Source organism: Tachysurus vachellii, chromosome 14, assembly GCF_030014155.1.
Source record: "Tachysurus vachellii isolate PV-2020 chromosome 14, HZAU_Pvac_v1, whole genome shotgun sequence".
Classification (NCBI taxonomy): Eukaryota; Metazoa; Chordata; class Actinopteri; order Siluriformes; family Bagridae; genus Tachysurus; species Tachysurus vachellii.
In genome coordinates this window covers 6,545,837-6,571,095 of record NC_083473.1, presented here as the reverse complement: position 1 = coordinate 6,571,095, position 25,259 = coordinate 6,545,837, and the positions used below count along the sequence as shown (strand labels likewise).

Sequence of the window (25,259 nt, the reverse complement as noted above, 5' to 3'; positions counted from 1 at the left end):
CATGATCTTTGCAGGCTAGTAAACAGTAAGGTTTGTAAATGGCATAAATAATAATATTTTTGCCTTGATTTCTGTGTTCCTACAGTTTTGTTCAAAACCTTTTTGTCTATTTGCCAGAATTTTCAATGACGACATCCAGTGTTTTTTCCATGACATATAAATATACAGTAGATTTCATCTAGATCTCTGAGAGTCTTTATGGAGATTCAGATGTCATCTAGATCTCTGACACTCTTAATGGAGATACAGATTTCATCTAGAGCTCTTATACGCTTTATGGAGCTACAGATATCATCTAGATCTCTGACACTCTTTATGGAGATACAGATGTCATATAGATCTCTGACACTCTTTATGGAGATACAGATGTCATCTAGATCTCTGACACTCTTTATGGAGATACAGATGTCATCTAGATCTCTGACACTCTTTATGGAGATACAGATGTCATCTAGATCTCTGACACTCTTTATGGAGATACAGATTTCATCTAGATCTCTTATATGCTTTACGGAGATACAGATGTCATCTAGATTTTTGACATTCTTTATGGAGATACAGATGTCATCTAGATTTTTGACATTCTTTATGGAGATACAGACGTCATCTAGGTCTCTGACACTCTTTATGGAGATACAAATGTCATCTAGATTTTTGGCATTCTTTATGGAGATACAGACGTCATCTAGGTCTCTGACAGTCTTTATGGAGATACAGATGTCATCTAGACCTCCGACAGTCTTTATGGAGATACAGATGGGTTTTTTTTCATTAAGATGATAATCCATCGATAGAAGCTAGTTAGATATAGAACCTAATGTATATTGTAATTATTTATTATCCACCTATCTGGTTTTTATAATTGGATAATTTCACTTCTGAGTTTCCTCTCAAGGTTTCCTAAGAGAAACACTATTTCTGATGAAAGTAGTTCACATTTTAAATGCAGAATATTAAACTAGATTGTGTTTTTCTTTCTTGTATGACGTAAATGTTTCCTAAAATTGGCACATAAGAAGCTGTGATGAGACATCCACCTGTAGCATCTGTTGTGTTTTATTAAAAAGCTATTAAAACCAGGATGAGTTCACACTATCCACATGGATCTTTCCCAAGATGGCTGCTCTCACTGTGCTCACTTCATCTGTCACTAGACCTCCCTGGGAGTTAATAGTTCAAACCAAATGTCAATCATCTGCTCCTTCTCAGAGGTGGCTACCTGATGGGACAATGTCAACATGGATTAGCATATTAGACAAAAGCAGGCAGGGCATACAGTGCTGTTTCCACTCACATGAGTTTGGAGGGTCTGGAAATGTATTCTTAGTAGAGCTAGAGTCTTTAGTCAGACTACCTTTTCCTAGGTGCAAATCCATTGTTTATTTCTTTTTCTAGGAAAACTCTGGACTCTTTTCCAGCACGGAGGATGACGCTGCAGCGTGAGAAGGGTCGTCGGCAGGCAGTTCGTGGCCCTGCATTCATGTTCAATGCACGTGGAAGCAGCTTAACAGCCGAGGAGGAGCGTTTCCTCGATGCAGCCGAGTACGGCAACATCCCGGTAGTGCGTAAGATGCTGGAAGAGTCAACCACCCTTAATGTGAACTGTGTGGATTACATGGGCCAAAATGGGCTACAGTTGGCTGTGGGCAATGAGCACCTGGAGGTTAGTGAGCTGCTCTTGCGGCGAGAGAACCTGGCACGTGTTGGCGATGCCCTCCTGCTGGCCATCTCAAAGGGCTATGTGCGTATTGTGGAAGCACTGTTAGGCCACCCGTCATTCGCTGGTGAAGAGAGGCTCACGCGCAGCCCATGCGAGCTGCAGGACGATGATTTTTATTCATACGATGAAGACGGCACTCGCTTCTCACCTGACATCACGCCCATCATCCTAGCCGCCCACTGCCACAAATACGAAGTGGTGCACATGCTGCTGATAAAAGGTGCGCGCATTGAGCGGCCGCACGACTACTTCTGCAAGTGCGCCGACTGCACGGAGAAACACAAGAAGGACTCATTCAGCCTTTCCAGGTCCAGAATCAACGCATACCGTGGTCTTGCCAGTCCAGCATACCTCTCGCTCTCCAGTGAAGACCCTGTTCTCACTGCCCTGGAGCTCAGCAATGAGCTCGCCAAATTGGCCAACATCGAGAAGGAGTTTAAGGTACAAGGGGTTGGGAATTTGAATTTGCCTTTTCATATACATGAAACCTTATTACGGATTATGAATTTAAACAGACAAGGGGAATGGAGTTTTTTTTTGATGAAGATGCAAGAGTTTGATGAAGAGTTTATCTTAAACAACTTTAGCAGTGCTAATTATTAAACATTTTCCAGCGTAGTTGTAATAGTAAGACTATTTTCATTGTAATAATGAAAATAGTAAATAATAATAATAATAATAATAATAATAATAATAACAACAATAATAATAACAATTATTATTGTTGTTATTATTATTATTATTATTATTATTATTATTATTATTATTATTATTATTATAGAATATGTTTTTTCAACTTCAGTACATGATACACTAGGCTCAGTTTCCTTAATGAAAATATAACATCAGTTTAAAAAACACAATGTTTCAGTCATTTTGCCTGAACAAAAAGCTTTCATTTGCTATCTTTTATTTACATTCCCATTCCCCTGTGCACACTACCGCCATCAGGATTGTTTCTGAGCATAGAAAACAATTTATGTGTCTGTTTCCATAAATATTGTTATCAATAATAAACAGTATATATTTTCCCTATATTTGGGGTATTGTGCATGAGGTTTTGGCCATGGCTTTGAAGAAACGTGAAGGTTCTTGTCACTGTTATAGATGGTATATCATTGATAGTGGGCGCAAACATTCTAAACCTTCAAAAACAAACTGCAGTAAATCCGTACGATTTTTACCGCGTTTTATTTATTAAATACATTTTTTGTACAAATGTTAGTTTAACTATGAGTCTATGGTTTGTTTGTTCAACAGGAGAAGTGTTATGACCCTTGCTGAGAGCAATAAACTTGAGATCATCATGATCTTGGCACAGATGCTCAATAACAATGCATGCTGGGAGATTAGACTGGCATTCGATCAGCGGAAATTACCTGGGCAGAGCTTTATTGGATGATACAGACACTTGGGTTTGATGATTTAGCTGGTGATTTAATCCAAAATGAATCACTTTGACATTCAGCAGATGTTAGTAAATCACTCGAGCTGATTTGTCAACAAAATGCTACAAAGAATTCAGTGAATTACAGTATCATTTGTGTTTTGTCAGTTTCAGACGCGTCTTACTTTGTATTGTTCGTTCATACAATAATGCTTATGCATTTCCTTCTCATTTTGCAGTTCTGTGTGATTTTATATATTTTATTACTTTGATATTCACATACTTAAATTTGAATATTCATACAGTATTACACTCTTAAATTCTATACAAATACTTTTTCTTTTCCGATACTGATGTTCTGTGAGTATAATAGAATACCTATATGATATTTTTTTTCTTGTTTTTTCTTGTTTAAACTGTGATAAACACAAAATTTCATATACTATAAATATGATGAAATATAAAATATAATTATAATAAAATAATTTTTTAATCACTCTTTACACCATTATGATTACAAATTTTTTTTTTTATATTTACAGGATCTGACAGATTTATTTTTTCTTAGATATCGGCCTGACACCAATTCTGGCTTATGATCGGTGTCTTCCCTAGCTAACCTAGTAAAGATGGAAAGGTCATTTCTCTCTCAGCATTGTATTACTAATGTATGACCAGCTTATGTAATGCAATGCTTGAGTGACAGAATGTGACACACCGGTCTCAGATATACTCATGTTCCATGCAACATGTCTCTCAAGCTTATACTCATCTTCATATGAAAAGGTTAATTTAGTTTACCTTGCTAAAGCCTTGAAGGAATTCTTTTAATTTGCTATATAATTTAAATGAATGTTTTACTATGAACACAATGAACAGTCAATTAGCAAACAGGTTTCAGGCAAGAAGAGGCAAAGTCTGAATGAGACGCAATGAGACTGCTCAAATAAACTGGCGAGAAGAAATGACACACGTGGGGTTAAATGAACAGAGTAATCAATATGGAAACTCCAAACATTTGCGGATAATAAGGACACATAACAAGGGAAACAATCAATTACAAGACATAGGTGGAGAAACAATATGAATATAAAAAAAAACACGCATGATGATGTAAACAAACGCATAGCCATAACGCTACAGAGCGAGCCGGGGGTTCCTACAAGCAACGGCCTTAGATTTAGATATAGACTTATATTATTTATTTTTTCTGATTTAGACTAATTAGTGGAACTATGACAATGCTTGTTATTAAAGAAAAGTTGAATTTTACAGCTAAATGGTCTAATATATATATATATACATATATATATATATATATATATATATATATATATATATATATATATATATATGTTAGTAATGTTGCTTTACTTGCAAATCCTGATATGCAAATCCTGATATGCTTTTTAATTTAACGTTGCTCCAATGCAGAGATTTGCAATGTATTCCATCTTATACAAGTTGAGAATTTTAATATTACTTCTTTAAGATTATGCAAAGAATTATTTCTTCCTTTTTTTTTTTTTTTTTTTTTTTTTTTTTTGAGGTTTTAACTCATAGGAATGGATAAGACCTTTAATTAGTATTCTCAGCACATACTGTTATCTAGCTCTCTCAATGTATAACACATAAATGGCAGTCCTGGACTGAATAAGCTAAGCTAAAGCTTTTGATGGGCTAAATGTGCACAACAGTGCCCCTTATATCAAATCCCTTCAGACAAGAATTCTTCTTGACTCAATGTTCTAGTAAGCCATAATTTAGATTGACAGCGTGGTTCCTTTGCTTCTTGTAGGAAACAGACAAAGTATTTTGCCAGCACTAATCCATGTAGAAGCTTCAGGATATTAAGGGTCCGCAGCTCTTGGTCTAATATTCTGAAGCAGTTGGTTCAGACTCAGAATCATTGGTCTTATTTCGGTTATCATTTATTTATCTCACAGACATTTTTAATGCTAATACAGAGGAGACACTTGTCAATAGGCAGCCAATCACAATAATGAAGAATGACATAGTCTCACTAGTGCTGAGTAAAAGGAAACCTCTTCTACTGTATGATGATCTAAGACAACAGTAGCATCCAATTAAACCTGTCACAATGATTACGTATCGCAAGATAAAATCAAATGCATTATTATTTGTTTATTCATAAATGTTTAGTCATCTAATCTAGTTTTGCTGTCGCAGGCAGCATTGCATATACTAAAGGGGATCGTTTGTTAGTATTTGCAATCAATGGTCTTAAAAACATGTAAAGTGACATTCTCACTGGCAGCTGATTTAGTTCACGAAGACAGCCGATGAGAAAATTCTTGCAGTCTCAGAAAAGTTTAATTTGATCTTGTTAAGCCACCACTGCTCCTACGCTGCTGTAAAATCCACCAGTAGGAGGACAGCTTAGGCATCTCTGTAATGTCTAGTCACACTTATATACTGTAATGACACGACTACATGGAACATAAGGAAGGAAATAAGAAATAAATTACAGCCTCCAGGTGTATAAATGGCTAATTATCATGAAAATGCCGTGTTCACTGAGTTTATGACAAGGTTTCTAGTTGAAGACAAACTGATTGCGGATACATTTTCTATAACAGCAGCTCTGGAAGTTGTTCCAGTTTTGTATTCATGCACTTGTCCTAATATCTCATTGTTTCTAGTTACAACTTACAGGTACATAATGTAAAAGGCAGATGTGTGTTTAACATTTTTTGAAGAAGCCTCCAGTGTCAGAGCTTTGTAACTTTGCTTAGTCAGATGTAGAGCTGTAAATGTAAGTTTTTGTTAAGTGGGATGATAATGGAAAAATCTTTAGAACAGAGGAAACTATGGATTTTCTGTACTATGACAAGCTTCACTGAGAGTATGACGTACATTTGTTGTTTTGGAACGTTAACAGAGATCCTGCTTTCTCTCTCTCTCTCTCTCTCTCTCTCTCTCTCATCATCTTTAACTGATTGTTGCTGTCTTTCTCTCTTTTGGTCTATCTGTCTGTTTTTGTTTCTATGTCTTTCTATTTGTCTCTACTCTCTCTATTTCTCTCTCTCTATTTCTCTCTCTCTCTCTCTCTCTCTCTCTCTCTCTTTCTCTCTCTCTTTCTTTCTCACAGCTATTATATTTATCACTGCCTTCAACTTAATTTGGAAGTCGAGTATCATTTCTTTTTGGCTTAAGCTTTTGACATGTTTTTTTAATGTATTTATTTATTTAGCCAGCACACTGTGATGCATGTTGATATATATGTACGTCCTTAAACCAATGAACTGTATAGTTAATTGTTATACATGTAACAAGCAAATATGTCTGTATGTTGACTGATCTAAAGCAAGTACTTGTACATACAGAAGAACTTATTTAAAGGAAAGAAGTGCTGCTGTGTTTTTTTGCTGATGCTGTGAGTAGCCACATTGATTTGATGTTTCAGGAGAACATCCTGATTTTCCCAGCTGAGGGTTTTTTATTTTGGTTTGTCCTATTTGAGTTATAGGCTTTATGCTTTGTTCTCTCTTTTTTTTTCTCTTTCTCTTTAATGATCTCTCTCTCTCTCTCTCTCTCTCTCTCTCTCTCTCTCTCTCTCTCTCTCTCTCTCTCTCTCTCTCGCTCAGAATGACTACAGGAAATTGTCTATGCAGTGTAAGGACTTTGTGGTGGGTGTGCTGGACCTGTGCAGGGACACAGAGGAGGTGGAGGCCATCCTGAACGGAGACGTATCTGCAGAGCTGGAGATGGGCCAGCACCATCGCTCTCTCCTCAGCAGAGTCAAACTGGCTATTAAATACGAAGTAAAGAAGGTAAGTTAAGTAGTTCAGTTTGTCGTCTTTGACTGTACATCACACATGCAGTATGTGTGCTTTCCTCAACATACACTCAGTTTAATATATAACCACCCCATAAAAAGCTAATAACACTAATTGCACCCTCCATCTGTTATTGTCTCTGAAAGCTCCAGACATATAACAGGATGAAATACAGTACATTGCTCAGTGCTACTTATTTCATAATGACATGCCCATGTTCATTATTGTGCATTAGTTACACATGACTAATACTGTATATGTTCTTAAACACACAAATAGAAATCCTTCCAGGTTAAATGAAGGGGTTAATCAAGCTAACAGCAATGAACCAGACATGAAATGTAATTTCGAAATTGGCTTTTGAAGGAAAGGATTGCCAAAAGTGTTTCCTGTCGTGGGTAAAAACACAAGCTGCTTATTCATCTCTGACATAATTGAGATTAAAATGGATGGCAACATGCTTGGGCTGTAATGAAAGAATATAGGACCATGTTAGATTGTGTGTGCGTGCGTTATGCAATGCTGTGTGATGTATGATCCATGGAAGGCAGGTCACAAAATACTGGCTTTAGATAGATGGATGGATGGATGGATGGATGGATGGATGGATGGATGGATGGATGGATGGATGGAATTGCAATTACACTCAAAAAAGTGTTCTTTATTACATCAACAGTTAACCTTATCAGATTTAAAATGGACTTGCATTTGTTATAGATACCAAACATAGACGTTTTTGGCCTTGTTCTGAGAAACTCCACTTTCTTTACAGTATATTAAACAAACTTGGTCTTTATGAATAATGAATAGATGTTTTGACATTAGCAGAGACCAGTATTCCTATTTTCAATCAAAACCAGCATGTTTAATTCACGTGTACTGATGCACTGTCCTCATATGTAACATCTATGTGGATATATATCACTCTTATTGTGCCGTTTATATAGAATTGTATGCTGAAGGCATTTTTAAAATATTATACTCATGTTGCTTGAATAGTAGTAGAAACTACTACTTTTTAGTAGTAGAAATAAGTTTCAGGAACAGAGTTTATATCTTACCACTATGAAGACAAAGATGCTTAAGCAACTTACCAAAAAATGACAATATGTTAACATAGGTGAACTTTTTTTTTCATAATAATACATAATAATAGAAATATATATATATGAATATAATATATAAAAAATATATGAAAAAATATAAAAAATATAAAAAAAATATAAAATATATATGAAACTCAGTCAGTTTATGTTATTATGCTAACCTCAAATAATTAAGCAAACGGAGAAGTTATTAGATATGTTACTTTTAGACTTTTTCAGTTTTGAAAATTCTCCTATTTGACCCATTTATAATTCAGCTCCGGTGCCAGCTTCATGATCTTAGGTAAGATTAAAAGGGAAAGAGATTTACAGTACGTTGTCCAACACTGGTTTAGCACTTTGCGCATATTGTCTAACAGCTGTCAGTGTGAGATTTAGTCTCGAATGTACTGTACTTCCCTCTTACCTGTAATTAATGGTGCTTACAATCTGCGTGTCAGTCACGACAGAACCGACAGATGCCTGGCTGCAATCTTACAGCCTTCTGATCAGCTTTTGAAAACTAGACAGCTTAAAAGATATTTAAGTTTTATTTCACACAAAGCTAACAATAAAGAACTTTAAATACGGATGTGTGAAGCTCATAATATTTTAAATATGTAGTCATCCAAATGTGTGGGTGTGATGTAATGGAATTTTTTTTATAAGAATCTGATGTGAATTAGATGTTACTGGCCATATTAATCTAATTTTAGTAGCAGAGTTAATTGAGGTCAACTGTGCAATATAAAACAGGGTTATTATTTATTCCAATATATTGTAGCTTCGTTCAATAAGGGAATAGTATATAAATACAGTATATATAAGATTTTTTTTTTCCTCTTTCATTCATTACTTCACTTGGCTTCATATTTTCAGGATAATTATACATATTTTAAAACACTTTATTGATATAGCAAGCAGCAAGTTAACTAGGGCAGGTATGAAATTAACACCTATAATTCCCATGAGATACACGCAATTAACCTAAAGTACAGTACACCAGAGAACAAAACTACCCAACCTCTGTGTAAGCAGTGTTCTTAACTTTGGCCCAGAAACAGTGATTTACCTTTTTAGCATGTGCTAAAGTTTGTGCTTGAAGTAGAGGAAAGACAACTCTCTTGTACTTAGAGAACTGTAGTCATATCTGATTTAAGGAAGTGATGAGGAGAAAAAATAGTTTGATTGATTCATTGATATAAAGGGCATGGTGCAGATCATAGAAGTCTGTTATGGCAAATTAATAATATATTTCATTGATTTTAGTCAGTACTATGTTTAGCTACAATTATAGCTAAGTTAGGATCATTTAAACACATTATGGTACATTGTGTGAAACCACCCCAGTGGAGCTTTGGGAAGGTCCTGGTCCTGTCTGAAGTACCAGCAGCCTGTCCAGTCCCTGTCAATGAAAAGCTTCCACACACCTTGATACTACCACCATCATGGTTTACGTTGGGGATGAAGTTCTCAAAGCAATATCAGTTGTAGAAATTTGAACAAGAATTTGAATATAAAGCAAAAAGATATATTTTTTTCTCATCAGACTTGACAATCTTTTTGCATATTTGCTCCATCTTGCCTTACGGCAAACACCAAACATGATTTAATATGGTTCTTCACGGCCCAGATTTGCGGAGTGTCCATACTGTGGTTGTGCTGTGTACAATTTCTTTTCTGTGAGCTTTAGAGCTCCAAGATAGACAGCGCCACAAGCACAGATTGAGCCAACCCACCGTCCTTCAAAACACAAGCAAGACATTCATCAAGACCCTTCTCTGTTCATGCACCCAGGTGGGGTAATAACTTTCCCCGGCTGTCCAAACATCTGAGTCACTATCTGTCTTCAAACAGAGACTGAAGACCTCTTCAGCTAGAACTTAAACAAGCACTAAATCAACGTAACTTGTTGATGAAAAACCTTGTGCGGTCTTTTTTGCTGTACTAGCTCTCACTAGCTGACTGTGATGATCCTTACTATGCTGATGAAGATGATGAGTCTTATATTGACGTTCTCATCGGTCTTAGACCGGTTAATGTTGATAAATGCCTTATGGTATATGCGAATGATCTGTTAAAAATACTTCACACTTTCTTGCTAGCATAGACTAGCTGTGAGTCTGAGCACTGTCCAAGAACAAACAGCCAGATGCCTCGGCTGGTTCCTAGATCCACCAGTGAATCCATCACTCCAGAATTAGGCCAGATCTGTTAATGGGATTATTATTACTGCTATCTATTTCTCTGACATTCCCACTTAACATGCAAATGTATGTCTATCCTTTTAACCGCAGCTTCACCAAACTGACAAATAACTGTTTAACTTTACACACTCTCCTTGGATATCCATCTCTTATTGTTGTTACTGAGAAACTGAGTCAGAATGCCATCTTCAGACAGAAAGGTATAAAGAACCAGGACTAACATTTGCAATGATCTGATGGACATTATATGATGAACCGTTGACAGATTCCGTGGAGGGTTAGGGAAATTTAGTAAGCATCTTAATACTTGGGGACCCTCTTTTGTTGGAAATTAATCAGCGATCGGTTTGTATGATATGGCACTATGCAAATCTGAGGTACTGAGTCCACACAGAAGATTCATTGATTCATTTCCAATAACAGATATACAGTTTTATTTCAATTTTACCACAAATATTTGCCAAAGCTAATACTGTTTTATCTGTTTGTTGTTACATTTAATGTTGGAGCATCTATGAGTCAAGTAAAACCTTAACCATAACAGTAATAAGATGTAACAATGCAGACATGTGATAGCCTAGTGGTTATGGTGTTGGTCTACCAACCAGAAGGTTGTGAGTTCAAATCCTTGTTTTACCAATCTGCCACTGCTGTGGACCCCTGAGCAAGGCCCTTAACCCATGGTTGTTTGGCTGTATAAAATGAGGAAATATTGTAAGTCGCTCTGGATAAGAGCATCTGATAAACAGCGTAAATGTAATCATGCAGACGTTGTCATTTTACTCTGAACCTCAAATGCAATCCATCTCCAAGACTCGTGTTGTGTTGGAAAACCTCTGACTTTTTTTAAAGCACTGACACTGGAGACTCCTTTTACAAATTTTAAATAGAACTCGCCTCACAGAAAACAAAAAAAAAAATGCATATTTTCTGTTTATGTGGAATGTCATTCATACAAGTGCCTGTTTAAGTTAATATTTTCAACATCAGCTCTGTGGTGAAACATATACAGTACATAAAACGTTATTGTGGTCTAAACTGCACTTGTTGGTATAAGAAAGCAGTTAATGTAATGCCAATGAATCTACTGTTTTAGGTTTTATATATTTGTAATGTAATTCATGCCTATAATTAATCTTTGTGACTAAACAGTTTTAGAAATGTAATAAATGTATAATAAATAGGCTTGCTCTGAAACTGAAATTTCCTCAGTAATGTGACAGTACAATATGATGATATTTATATTGTAATAAATGGTGGTATTATGGATGTTTCACAATATATTTTCATAACATTTTTGAATATTTGTATAAAATTGACAAACTTTAAAAAAAAATTTAATTTGTAAAAAGGCTCAAATGTACTTGTTTTTGTTGTTGTTGTTTTTAGAATTTCAATGAAATTGTCATCATAGGTTTTTCTTGGTAGTTTATATTTATTAACAAATTTCTATTTTGTGTATTCCCTTAAAGTATGCTGATATGATATTTTTATACTAATGATATTCTCTGTTATCCAATAATGAATCGAATTTTGTTTGAATTGTTGTTCAACTTTTAACAACTCTAAAACTCTGTTCTAATTTATACATAAATAAAAACTGAAACAACGGCACATTTCTTACCTCTCCAGTTCGTGGCCCATCCTAACTGCCAGCAGCAGCTGTTGACTATCTGGTATGAGAACTTGTCAGGTCTCCGAGAGCAGTACATCGCAGTGAAGTGTCTGGTGGTGCTGGTGGTAGCTCTAGGCCTCCCCCTACTGGCTGTGGGGTATTGGTTTGCTCCATGCACCAAGGTAATATCCCATTATAAATTTTCCTAAAAACAAAACCTTGTAAAATTAAAAAAATACACGATTATTTTGATTACGATGTTCTGTTCACAACTTAGGATTGGTTTTGCACATGATCCCAGACCATCTAATTGTTGTTGCTGTTGTTTTTGCAGACACATTATACAATATGATAGTCAAGGTTAGAGTCAGGGCTAGTATTCGTGCATGCATGGAATCACACCAAATCACAACATATCACCCTTACTGTACTTATTTCAATTCAGATGAATTTCAAGAGAAATCATCTTTATAGTTAAAAATTTTCCTTTATTTAAAAAAAATACAGGCAAACTGATAAGGAAGGGAATGCAGCTAAAATTAGCATCAATATTTTATTTCATAGTTTCATAATTTTTTTTACTTTTGTTTAAAAATGCATAAAGCATACTTCTAATAATATTTAAAACATCCCTTTAAAATGTTTTGAATATATTGGAGAATCTGAGCCAAATGCATGACAATTCATTCAAAGGATTTGGCTTTCAGAACAAATGTAAAATATTCTGTATATAAATAGCTGAAGCTGAAGCTTGATTCTAATGTTAATCCTGATGGCATAATTTACTTTTTAAAAATTTCAGAGCACAGTAATGCAGACAGCAGTATCATGACCAGTAACTTTAAATTTAGAAGTTAAATTCTTTGGTTTAATTATGAAGACCCAGTGGAATATACATTAGTGTTGACACAGGGAGTGTTTGTTATATTTTTTATTTAATTTCTTTCATGTTTCCAGGTCAAACGGTGATGTCTATGTCATAGAAGCAGAAAAGAATGATTTTTTTGATAGGTAGAAGCAGATGGTACCAAATGAGCAACACTGTCAGATTAATTTTATTTTTAGCCTGTAACTCACTGGTGTGTGACAGCTGATTTCTTGACAAGGTCAGATGGTCATGCTATGTATGAAAATGAAGTTTTTGACAGGCTTAAAATGTTTCTTTACATTTCCAAAGCTTATTACTCAGTAACTTTTTGCTGTTCAAAGTAACTTTAAGAAGTGGGAGGCAAAAATGTGTGACCATTCATGCCTTCTTGGATTTCGATAGCTTAACTCCATTAAGCAGCCATGGGAGCTTGGATCCCAACCACTTGGATCACAACATGAGTTAATGTAATCATCTGCTTGCAAATGATCCAAAAAATTGTTTTTTATTGTTGCAATAAAGGTCAACGTTTCAGTCTAATGAATTCCATCTTTCTACACTTTCCAAATTAGAACCAACTTTCACTAAAAAACCTTTAGTTGTTTTTATTTTTAATTTTCTTGACAATGTTTGATATTTAGAGATGGAGGAGTTGGCCTATAATGAATACCTAGCCAAGTTCATTATACATCTGTAGCATATGTATGATTACCACAAACAATCATTTTAACACATTGCACTGTTTGAGGAAACAGACCGAACCCCAGTATGGAAGTTGAACCCCTTGTACTCAATAGAAAGTGATGAATTTACACATGATTACTCTTCTTTCCTGTAAATGTGTGACACAATTTTAATGGCTGTTGACAAAGATACAGAACAATGAGTGAAACTTTGCTTGATTTTCTCAATTCTATGAGCAGCAAATTAGTGCATTTTCTCAGACGGTATATGGGGAAGTCGTGGCCTAATCGTTAGAGAGTTTGACTCCTAACCCTAAGGTTGTGGGTTCGAGTCTCAGGTCGGCAATACCACGACTGAGGTGCCCTTGAGCATGGCACCGAACCCCCCCAACTGCTCCCCGGGCACCGCAGCATAAATGGCTGCCCAATGCTCCGGGTGTGTGTTCACGGTGTGTGTGTTCACTGCTGTGTGTGCACTTTGGATGGGTTAAATGCAGAGAACGAATTCTGAGTATGGGTCACCATACTTAACCGTATGTCACGTCACTTTAAATGGTCCACTCATTTCAGTTGCAACTTCTCTGCTAATTCCCACCTACCACCTACCTATAGCATATAACAGCTACCTACTTTGGAGTGGAAGCCAGCCAACCTCAGTGCAATGTAACACACTCCAAGCTTTCTGCCCCGTTCCACATACAGTACATGAGTCACACACTATTGGCTGATCTTGCTGTGATTGACAGGGTAGGGAACCAGAGCATGGTTGCTTTGTTCTCCCCACACTTGAGGTAATGATGTATATCAATATATATATATGTATGTGTGTGTGTGTGTGTGTGTATGTACATATATGTGTGTGTGTGTGTGTGGAACACCCGGCTATCCATGAGCGATTATCTAACTTTGCTATGTGAATGTTTCCAGCTGGGTAAAGTTCTTCGAAGTCCCTTCATGAAGTTTGTGGCTCATGCTGCATCCTTCATCATCTTCCTCTGCCTGCTGGTTTTTAATGCATCTGACCGGTTTGATGGTATTACCACTATGCCTAATGTCACGGTCACAGACTACCCACTGCAGATCTTCAGAGTGAAGACCACTCGCTTCTCGTGGACGGAGATCCTCATCATGGTGTGGGTGGCAGGTAGGAGAGTAACTCAATAAATCGCATACTGTTTAGTGTTATTTGTAGTATAATTATAAATCTACATTGACATATAATTATACATTATGTATATTTTAGACTCAATGAATGGTTAAAATGGATCTAAATCATATGGCGTAACACTCCGCAGATCCAAATCCAAATTGTGAACACCTGTTGGAGATTTTGGAACATTGTGCTCTCACTTAACATCATCAAAACACAGAGTGAGTTCATTTCCTTTGGGGAAAAGGTTGCAAAAAATCTTTCTAAAAGACTTTATTTTTCTTTTCCTTTTAACAAAGGAATAAACTAGATGTTTCATAATTCATCATAAAGCCTTCATCAGTTCCCTTACTAATAATTAAGATTAAAGCACAACCTGGTTAGCCTTGATTTTCTGCTGCTAGACAGTTGATGCTTTTAGCAGTCAGTATTTTAAATACATTTAGAAATAAACCATGTTCACTCCCCCAAGTCTATTACACTGTTCACTGTGCTGTGACAAACTAGTGCATTCATTACATCTGGCAGCTTGTGTACTGCATGGAAATGATTATCCATTACAGAAGTCATCATGTTGAGTGACCAGCACTGAACATACTCTGCTCTAATTCCATTTCCAGCCCTGTTGTGGTTGGCTTGTCCTTTAGTGGTTTGTGAATGAATGGGTTCTTTTCTATTACATGTTCAAGGCGCTGGCCTTGAATGTGAGCGATTTTTAACTCTGTCTTGATAAATATTGGCTCAGCAGTCAATCGGTATATTGGCTGAATGCAAAATATGTCGATGTCCTTTGCAAGTACTGTTTCTCAGTGTCTGAGGTCCATTTTAGTCTAGTTTACTGTTCTCCTCTTGTAAAACAAATTCCTCCTATTATCATTGGATTAGTACTATTGGAATTTTGCTTTAAACTGACTTTGCCTTCAACATTTTTCCTTGACATTGTCATTAATATTAAGTATTCGTCACAGTCTGGGTAGGAGGGAGACAGACCCATACGCAGGATAGCTTCAAATGACAGGGGTTTATTAAACAATAAAGACAACACTGTAAAATACGCGACATAACCAATACAAATGACGACACTTAACAACGGTTAACATGACTAGACGTGACCACACACACAACTATTGATTCACGCTGCCATCGGCAACACGGCACACTTAAATACAAAAGACAATCAGATACAATTAGGAACAGGTGTGGAGACAGGGAGGAACAGACGAAGGCGGGGAAGACACATGACAACAACAATAACAGAAGCACATGGCCAGAAGTCCGGGCTGATCCCTGACAGTATTAGACCGCCGATCCTCATTAATATTCAGTGATGCTCATTAATATTGTAACCGGTTGAGAAAATTTGCTAAATCAAATTTTTATTTATTTATTTTACCATTATTTAATTGAACAAAATCATATGATCCTTTTATTCTAACCTGTGAGTGTTGTGTTTGTTAAGTTTGAGGATAAGCAGAAATAAAAATATTTCGGAGAGTTTGTGGAGTTTATCCATTTTCACCAGACTGCTGATCATTCAGTCAGTGTTCAGAATTACACATGCTTTAACAGTAAATAACCTTTTTTTTTACTTGCTTATAACAGTGATAATAATACTGCACATTCTTGTGTTTTGTATATCTGGGTTTGTTCCTTCCCAGTCTTTTTCAGTAAACCTCCACATATGCCTCCTGTTTATTTCTGATATAGTTACAGTTTTCTTGTAAAAGACCTCAAGAAAGCATTAATCTAGTACCAATATAAATAGCCACTTAGAACTACATAAAAGATATAATCTTTTAAATAAACCAACCGCATCATTTATCTACTGAGTCTCCACAGAGACAGAGAAGAGAGAGATAAGAGAGAGATCGATGGACTAAAACAATATTTTATTTATTTAGTTATTTGGTGATTTTTAAGCTGTTTTTCTGCCCTACAGGAATGATGTGGTCAGAGTGTAAGGAACTATGGACAGAAGGGCCGAGGGAATACGTACTGCAACTGTGGAACGTTCTGGACTTTGGCATGCTGTCCATCTTCATTGCAGCGTTCACCGCACGATTCTTCGCCTTCCTGCAGGCCATGAAAGCGCAGGAGTATGTGAATGAGAAAATCCAGGCTGCTGACCTCTCTCTGGTCACACTACCACCTGACATCAAGTACTTCACGTATGGTCAGTAGGAGAGATGGTTGCACTTCAAAATGGCTCTGAAGTTTTACATTCTTCCTAATATATATATTTGTCAGGTGGCCTTAACAAGCTACAAGTACGTTTGTTTAGTCTATTTTTGGTAGATAAACTGTTAAATAATGGTATATTTTCTCATTTTTCTATCAAAAAAAACCCTTTCGTACAGCTATATTTCTAGGAAATGCAATGATTTACTTACTTACTACGTATATTTTTATCTGACATTTAAAAGATTTACTTTTGGTAATAATGCAGTGTTTTTTTCACATTTTATCTTTTCCCATCTTCTTCCTAGAAATGTACCTACAAAATGAAATGATTTATAATATTTGCTGTATAATATTGTGTTTCTACAGCGAGAGATAAATGGCTTCCCTCAGACCCTCAGCTTATTTCAGAGGGCCTATATGCCATTGCTGTTGTTCTGAGCTTCTCTCGTATTGCCTACATCCTCCCAGCCAACGAGAGCTTTGGCCCGCTGCAGATCTCACTGGGACGCACTGTGAAGGACATCTTCAAGTTCATGGTGCTCTTCATCATGGTCTTCCTCGCATTCATGATCGGCATGTTCATCCTCTACTCTTACTACCTTGGAGCTAAGGTTAACCCTGCCTTTACTACGTGAGTTACAATCAGTTAATCCTCCTCGTGTACTGGAGCATTGATATCTAGACCTGACCAAAAGTCCACAAGTACCACTAATTAAAGTTAATTTATATTAAGTTAACTTGTATTAGACTGCACGCTGTGTAGTTAAAACAGAAGCATACTTATTTTTTTAATGGACAAGCAAAATAGAATAATTTACAGGGTTTATTTTCCTTAGTATAAATGGGTGTATTGGTCCAGTCCCAGGCCATATGTATATGTATATACTATATGTATGACATTCCAGTATAATAAATACAGGGTTAGAGCAATTAATTAGGTTGCATACCAAGGCAATTAATTAGTCCTATAAGATAATTTCCGTTCAGTTTATTCAAACGGTGCAACCATAACATCTGACCAATTTCAGTCGGAGTAAGTCAGGGCATGAGGTTGGCCAAGCAAAGAACTCATTTCATGCTGTAGGTCATCTTCTCCAGGGACACAGTCAAACAGTGCAGAAGGGAATGAATCGCGTTCTCTAGCATGACGGTGTGTGTGGGACGGGGTGGGGGGGTGCGCAATTTTCTCAGGTCTAGTAATTTCATCAAGAGAGCTGAAGGACTCCAAACAGATTTACTTCACACTCATTTCCTGTTACTAGTTCCTCAATACTCTGTGTGTTTTACTTGCTTTAAAACTGGATCCTGGTGTTCCTGGTATTAATATGTCACCATGAAACAAGAATTGGTTCATAATTGTATTAGTTTTGTCTTAGAAATGGGGTAAATTCTAAGCAATGGGGATGTGGTAGCCTAGTGGTTAAGGCATTGGTCTACTGACTACTGGAAGGTCATAAGTTCAAATCCCAGTTCCACCAAACTGCCACTGCTGGGTCCCTGAGCAAGGCCCTTAACCCTCAATTGCTCAGTTGTATAAATTGAAATAAAAAATGTAAGTCACTCTGAATAAGGGTGTCTGCTAAATGCTGGAAATGTAAAATATCCATCCTTTTTATTTTTCTTTGTCTCTGCAGAGTGGAGGAGAGTTTTAAAACTTTGTTCTGGTCCATATTTGGCTTGTCTGAAGTCTCATCTGTGGTTCTGAAGTACGACCATAAATTTATAGAGAACATCGGTTATGTCCTGTATGGGATATATAACGTAACCATGGTGGTGGTTCTTCTGAACATGCTTATCGCTATGATCAACAGCTCCTATCAGGAGATAGAGGTGAGTCCAAAAAAATCTGATGTCCGTAATGATATTCAGCCAAAAGGAAACATTTGAACAGCTTAGACATAAAAACAATTTTGAGACTAAGAGCCAGGGTATAAAGATAGCCTGCACACTCTATAGTCTAAATATAACCTGGAAACATTAAACTCTGATTTTGAATGCAAAGACAATAAATACACTTAAGACAATATAGATAATCCCCAGGATTAATATAAGGAAAAAAGTAAAAAAAAAAAAAAAAAAAAAAACAAGCTTAAGGGCAAAAAACAGACACGTGGACATATCAATAAGCAAAGTAAAGCCATGTGTCCTGGGCTCATGAATACGTAAAAATGACACTGATTTGGTCTTACATGATTACTTCATATAAGAAATAAGAAATAATCCCTCAGTTGATCTGAGAAATGAGACAATGATGAAGAGAAAGAAGGAAGTTTGGTTGTAATGATTTATACACAACACTGTTGAATTCTCCAAACTGATTAGTCAGAAGATGATTAATATTCAGCTCTAAAAGCAATTACAGGTTAATATAAATGCACTCATTCATATACGTTATTGTTTCTGTAGTAATTACTCACAGTCACTTGTATGGCAGAAGCTCTATAATAAGTGCAAACTAATATTAAATATATTAAAAGTGGTGAAGATTTATAAAAAGAGAAGTTTATGGAGCATAAACAGCTTCTGATTTAACAGCTTCTGTTTTCTAGGATGACTCAGATGTGGAGTGGAAGTTTGCTAGGTCTAAACTCTGGCTGTCATATTTTGATAACGGTAAAACCCTACCACCTCCCTTCAGTATCGTGCCCAGCCCCAAGTCCTTCGTTCACTGCATCAGCAAACTCATTAGCCTGTTACGTTGCCGACGGCAACCGCTCAACAAAGATGTGGAGCTTGGCATGGAGAACTCCAAGTCTAGAGTATGTACATTTGCCTGTCTGTATGTATGGACGTGTGTATGTTTGTTATAATGTATGAAGCTTTTTTCTCTCATCTGGACCACTGTCTCTTTCATCAATCTTTCCTTCTATCCTTCTTTCTTTCACCTTCTTTCTCTCAGCTTGGCCAATTAAAAATCAACATTTCTACAAGCCATCTAGGTTGCGCAATTGTCAATTGTGAATCATTCTGACTTTCTAATAATCTTAACATAACCTTTATACCTATATCAAATTTATCAGGGCTTCCCCTCAAGGACAGAGTGATAGAATTAGTTTAAGACAAGACTTTATTTGCTTTGACCCCCACACTAAGAGTGAGAGCTGCTCAAATGTTTTATGTGTTGAACAGGAACAATCCTTGTTCATTATTCTGGCACATAACATTTATCTTTTCATAAACCTTCAACGAGGTGTACACAGGACACGAGGCTAAATGCATTACAGTGATACAACACATTCAACACATTTCTTATGAGCCACTAATCCAATCTGAGCTGCTCGATCTCTTCTTGTGGTGTGATTTGAAGTGTTGGTGTCAGAAAGCATCAGAAATGTATTTTCTTTTTCTTGCTTTTTTAGATTTTCATATCTAAATTGAGTTGTTTTACCTAATTAGGGTTAATTAACTCATTTTATTGTGAGGTTTTGTCACTCAGTTTAACAGTTTTTATTTTTTAATTCATTATTATATAATTCAAATTAAGGCTTCATAAACTATATTATATTATATTTATTTTTTATTTTTTTTAAATAATATAATAACATCATAATATTTTTGTTATTTAAAAAAAGTATATTTATTAATCATACATGTGTATTTATTAATCATACATGTGTATATTTATTAATCACACATGTATATATATACGTGTATATATATATATATATATATATATATATATATATATATATATATATATATATATATATATATATACACGTATATATATACGTGTGTGTGTGTGTATATATATATATATGTATATATATATATATATATATATATATATATATATATATATATATATATATATATATATACATACATATATATATATATATACATATATATATATATATATATATATATATATATATATATATATATATATATATATATATATATATATATATATATATATATATAATTATTATACATCATTTTATACATTTATTAATTCATAGTTAATTTGTATAAAGGTCCAAGTGTATTCTACTTTATACGTATTGTATCAGAGAAGTTTGGATATTGTTGGTATAGTTTGGAAGTGAAGAAGATGGAGATGAGAGACAGGAATAGTCGTTTTCTTTACATTTCAGCAGCGACACCTAATGGTTAAACATGTACAGTACAATTGATAGCTTAACTTTAATTTAAAAGAAGCCTTTATTTTAAGCAGGGTGGAATTATTTATTTTATAATTACATAGAAACCTAAATTACTGCATATTTGGTTGTAATAGGAGCATTAGAGCATTTTTATGAACTACAAATCTAATACATGTCTGTTTACAAATGACACGTTTGTCCGCCTACAGCATAGCATGAAGCTCTGTGTGTGCATTTCCCTTTAATCTGCATTGGTTCCTTTATAACTGCTCCTGACATACTGTGTGTTTCACTGCTTGCAGCTAAACCTGTTTACGCAGTCCAACATGCACATGAGTGAGTCGCACAGCTTCAACAGCATCCTCAACCAGCCCACACGCTACCAGGCAAGACACCCTTAACTGGCATCTTTATTTCCTGCATTCTGCTCACTTTTTCCTTTCTCGTCTTCTTACGAGTCCATTATATTCAGCAGCCTCCTGTGAAAAAATACCTCGAACCCAACTTTTAACTGGGCAGTTTTAACTTTGACCGTGTTTTATTCTTATTACGTTATTCATATTTTATATTATTTATGTTATTATGTTGTATCTCATTTCTTTTTTTATTAAATAACAACTAATATTATAGTTGTTATAAGTATTCATTTGTTTGTATGATTTGTTACTATAGTTTCTAATTGAATGTTTAGTAACCTAAAAACAAATACTGGTAATGTCAATAAATGCAAAGTAAATGCATTGGTAAGAAAAGAAATTGGCAAAATAAGTTTTATACAGAAACATTACACATGATAATTTGTCCAGTTGGAACTTATTCTTTCACAAAAAACATATAACAATAACTTTCTTGCTAATTATTCTACTTTTTAACGATGCATATTGTCATGTGAATGTTTGTTAAACTGCACAATACACTTAATTTATGTATATTAACCTAATATTAAGTGCAATCAGCTTCCTTAAATAATATTTCATCCTTTTAGAACAGATGAAAATTTGCATAGTGAGGAGGATAGCGAGGGAGCGAAGTAAGATATACAACCTTGTACTGTATAACATGTTCCTTAAGCACACAGAGAAGAGGAAAAACACACACAATGAGACTTTGCATAGTCTCAGTATAGCACAATACTCTGTAACCTTACACTACATGTCTAAGGTGCCATCTCCATATCAACAAGCTGTTCAGAAGGCATTTGATCTTCATCAAGCATGCTACGTTGGAGCTACCTGTGAAACTGTGTATTGTTCTCAGATGAGACTTAACTGAAACTGCAAATCAACCGAAATATTTTGCACTAACCATCTCACTTTCCTGAAAAAATGAGCTTATTATGCATGAATGAGTTGACCGAGATCTCGCTACCATGAACAGACAATACAGTAAAAGTTTCTGCTGTTAGTTTTCTCCTGGGAAAGATTCACAAATTATTAATTGTTATATAAATTACTGATACCAAGAGTTTAACATACTCTATAGCTCGTTGCATACTTTGTATATTTTACTCATTAATTTTTTACTCATGTTTGAAAAAGAGCATCAGAGTTTCAGTTTGGTTAGATAAGGTTCATAAAATACTTCTGTGCTGGGACTGTAAGGTGATCCGTTTTTTTTTTTGGTTTTTTTTTCTGCCAGATATATATAAATAAATGAGGGCATGTGCTTTAAATTAGTCCTGGCTTACTTTTAAATATAAAAAATGTGCTATCTACGGTAGTATATTATTTATACCACAATGCTGATAAATTGTCAGTTCTGATTGGTTAGTAGACGTTGCATCAGAAATAGAAACAAGTTTGAGACTGCAATATAGGTGAGTGTTTATTAAAGTCCAGTGCAGATCAATTCAAATCACAAGGACAAGTCAAACAACAGGCTGTGAACAAGTTATAAGGACTAGTTTAGAGACAAAATCCAAGAACCATGCAAAGTTTGAAAAACCAAACTATCAAACGCAATGTCGAGGTTGGCAACGTTACAGACTTAAAAGAACAACACAAACACATTGCAATATGAAAGTTCAAATAAAGTCATATTAAAGAGCGGCTTTGATTAAATGCTGATTGCGGACAAGTGGAAGTAATTGAAATGAAGGTGACTGAATACAGGAGTGAACGTGTGTTGTGGTTGTTGGAGCCCGGTGCGGCCTTGTTTGTAGGCCGTGGTACATTGTGGGAAATGAAGTCTGTGATGTTAGTGGACGTGACATTTCGTTTGTCTTGTCAACAGCAGTTTATTTAGCATTTATCAAAGGAGCCTCCAGTGTCAGCACTTTGTAATAGTCAAACGTAAAGTTGGAAGATTTCCACCAATGGAAAGTTTGAACGAAGGCATGTAATATTAAACATAACTATAAAGTCATTGAAAGCATAATGTGACATTAATTAATAAATAAAAATTTAATAGTTGGCAAATTGCTGTGATTTAAGAGACACAAAACACTTTTGGTTTTGAGGTTATTGGAAAAATAATCAACTTCAGGCTGGTAACAGCTGGTAATTTATCAGTTTCTGGTAACAGCATGTCCACAAGTGTGTTATTCATTGCTTAACTAGAAGTATTCTCTTTCCCTCTCCTCTTCTCCTTTTTTTTATTCATGTGATTGACAGTTATAGCAGATTAATATGATTTTAATCTTTTTATGTTCTTCCCATAATTTTAATATTAATATACTGTATTATATATTTACATGCTTTTTATTTTACTCATTTTTTAAAAAAGAGTGTCAGTACTGCTAGCGTTTTAGTCGACTATATCGTGGTACAAATTTGTCTAATTTGGCTGATGCTTTGTCTAATAGTTAAATCGTTCATCTTCCCACAGCAAATAATGAAACGGCTCATAAAACGCTACGTCTTGAAAGCACAAGTGGACAAAGAAAATGATGAGGTCAATGAAGGTAGGGCTTGCTTCAAATTCTTTCTTGAGCCAGATAAAAGCACTGGAGCAGACTGTTATTCTATAAGGTTAAGACCTTCAACTACTGAATACTTTTGTGGATATTTAACACATTAAACTCTCAGAAACAGGACCTAAAAGTAAAGTTTAAAGTATTTAAAGTAAAATAACCAAAGCATGCAGACAAATGCTCTTACAAACTGCATGACTGGTTTACATTTTAAATGCATGCATCTATGTGTGTGTGTGTGTGTGTGTGGGTGTTTTATATGTGTGTATATGTTTGTTTTCAAGGCGAGCTGAAAGAGATCAAGCAGGACATTTCTAGTCTGCGCTACGAGTTGTTGGAGGACAAATCCCAGGCCACAGAGGAGCTCTCAACGCTCATTCAAAAACTCAGTGAAAAAATACACACATCTTAATCTCACCCTGTTACAGTGAGCGTCTCTCAAACAGCCAGGATACTGTGGATCATCACGTTCGAGATGAGATGATTAGTTCGGTTGTGGCTTGTTGCCAGTGGAATGTGGATAGAGCTTTTGTTGTCACCTGCAACAGCATACTGGGTGTGTCGGAGTGTTAGTGTGAAAATTCAGCATGATATTGCTGAAATTTTTTCCCTCACACACACACACACACACAGACATATATACAGTACATATATATATATATATGTATATATATATATATATATATATATATATATATATATATATATATATATATATATATATAAATCCGCTGTCTGGATTTAGCTCTAGGTTCAATATGGAGAGAATAAATATATCTATCACTAATTCGTTCAGTTTAACTTTCAATAATTTAAAACCATCAATAAATAAAACAATGATGTGTTTATTTAGCACAGGGGTTCCCAAACTACATTTACAGCAGCATTTGGCAGACACTTTTATTCAGATTAACTTACAATTTCTATCATTTATTTATACAACTGAGCAAATAAGGGTTAAGGGACTTAATTTCCCACTGGGACGGATAAAGTATCTGTCTATTTAGCTCAAGGGCCCAGAAGTGGATCTGGGATTTAAACTCATGACCTTCTAATCAGTAGTCCAAGCTACCACATCCCACGTCTCCCAGTCTAGGAGTCAGGAGACCATTTGTGGTCATTTGATTTAAAAGAATATTCCTCAAATTATTTTATTTTATTGATATTATTAATGTCAACCTTTTATTATGAATATCACCCTTACTATGTAATCACATGCCACATTGAAGGGTAAATGTGATATTTCAGCAATAAAAATGGACATCTACCTCCAATAATTCATTGACAACATTGACTCATAAAAGAAAGAAAGCAAACACAAACACATGTCGAACATACAAACATTTACTGCATATAAATATCTATTGAATTATAAATATGGAATAAAAATGTTTAAAGGAGTCAGGGCTCAGCAACAGAGAGACCATAATATCAATTTCCTGTCTTTTGGCCGAAATATTTGGGGACCCCTAATTTAGTGATTTACTGACAAATTTAATAATAGATATACAGTATATTTCATTGTGCATGCACACTGCCAGTC

General features: G+C 35.3%; 1 protein-coding gene across 1 annotated transcript; it reads left to right on the top strand.

The window, feature by feature from the left end:
* The first annotated feature begins 1,396 nt into the window (after positions 1-1,396).
* On the top strand, positions 1,397-24,241 carry trpc3 (transient receptor potential cation channel, subfamily C, member 3). The gene is made up of 11 exons (XM_060886765.1): positions 1,397-2,161; positions 6,716-6,901; positions 11,832-11,996; positions 14,293-14,509; positions 16,455-16,688; positions 17,063-17,327; positions 18,331-18,526; positions 19,246-19,455; positions 21,108-21,191; positions 23,632-23,707; positions 24,001-24,241. The coding sequence occupies exons 1-11, from the start codon at positions 1,427-1,429 to the stop codon at positions 24,126-24,128; spliced, it is 2,496 nt and encodes an 831-aa protein (XP_060742748.1). The 5' UTR covers positions 1,397-1,426; the 3' UTR covers positions 24,129-24,241.
* The last annotated feature ends 1,018 nt before the right edge of the window (positions 24,242-25,259 follow it).

Bases quoted from the DNA above. Each gene is read 5' to 3' on its own strand.
- trpc3 (XM_060886765.1), top strand. From the start codon at position 1,427: ATGACGCTGCAGCGTGAGAAGGGTCGTCGGCAGGCAGTTCGTGGCCCT. The intron at 11,997-14,292 runs GTAATATCCCAT...GAATGTTTCCAG, and splicing joins GGTTTGCTCCATGCACCAAG to CTGGGTAAAGTTCTTCGAAG. The intron at 17,328-18,330 runs GTGAGTTACAAT...TTGTCTCTGCAG, and splicing joins GTTAACCCTGCCTTTACTAC to AGTGGAGGAGAGTTTTAAAA.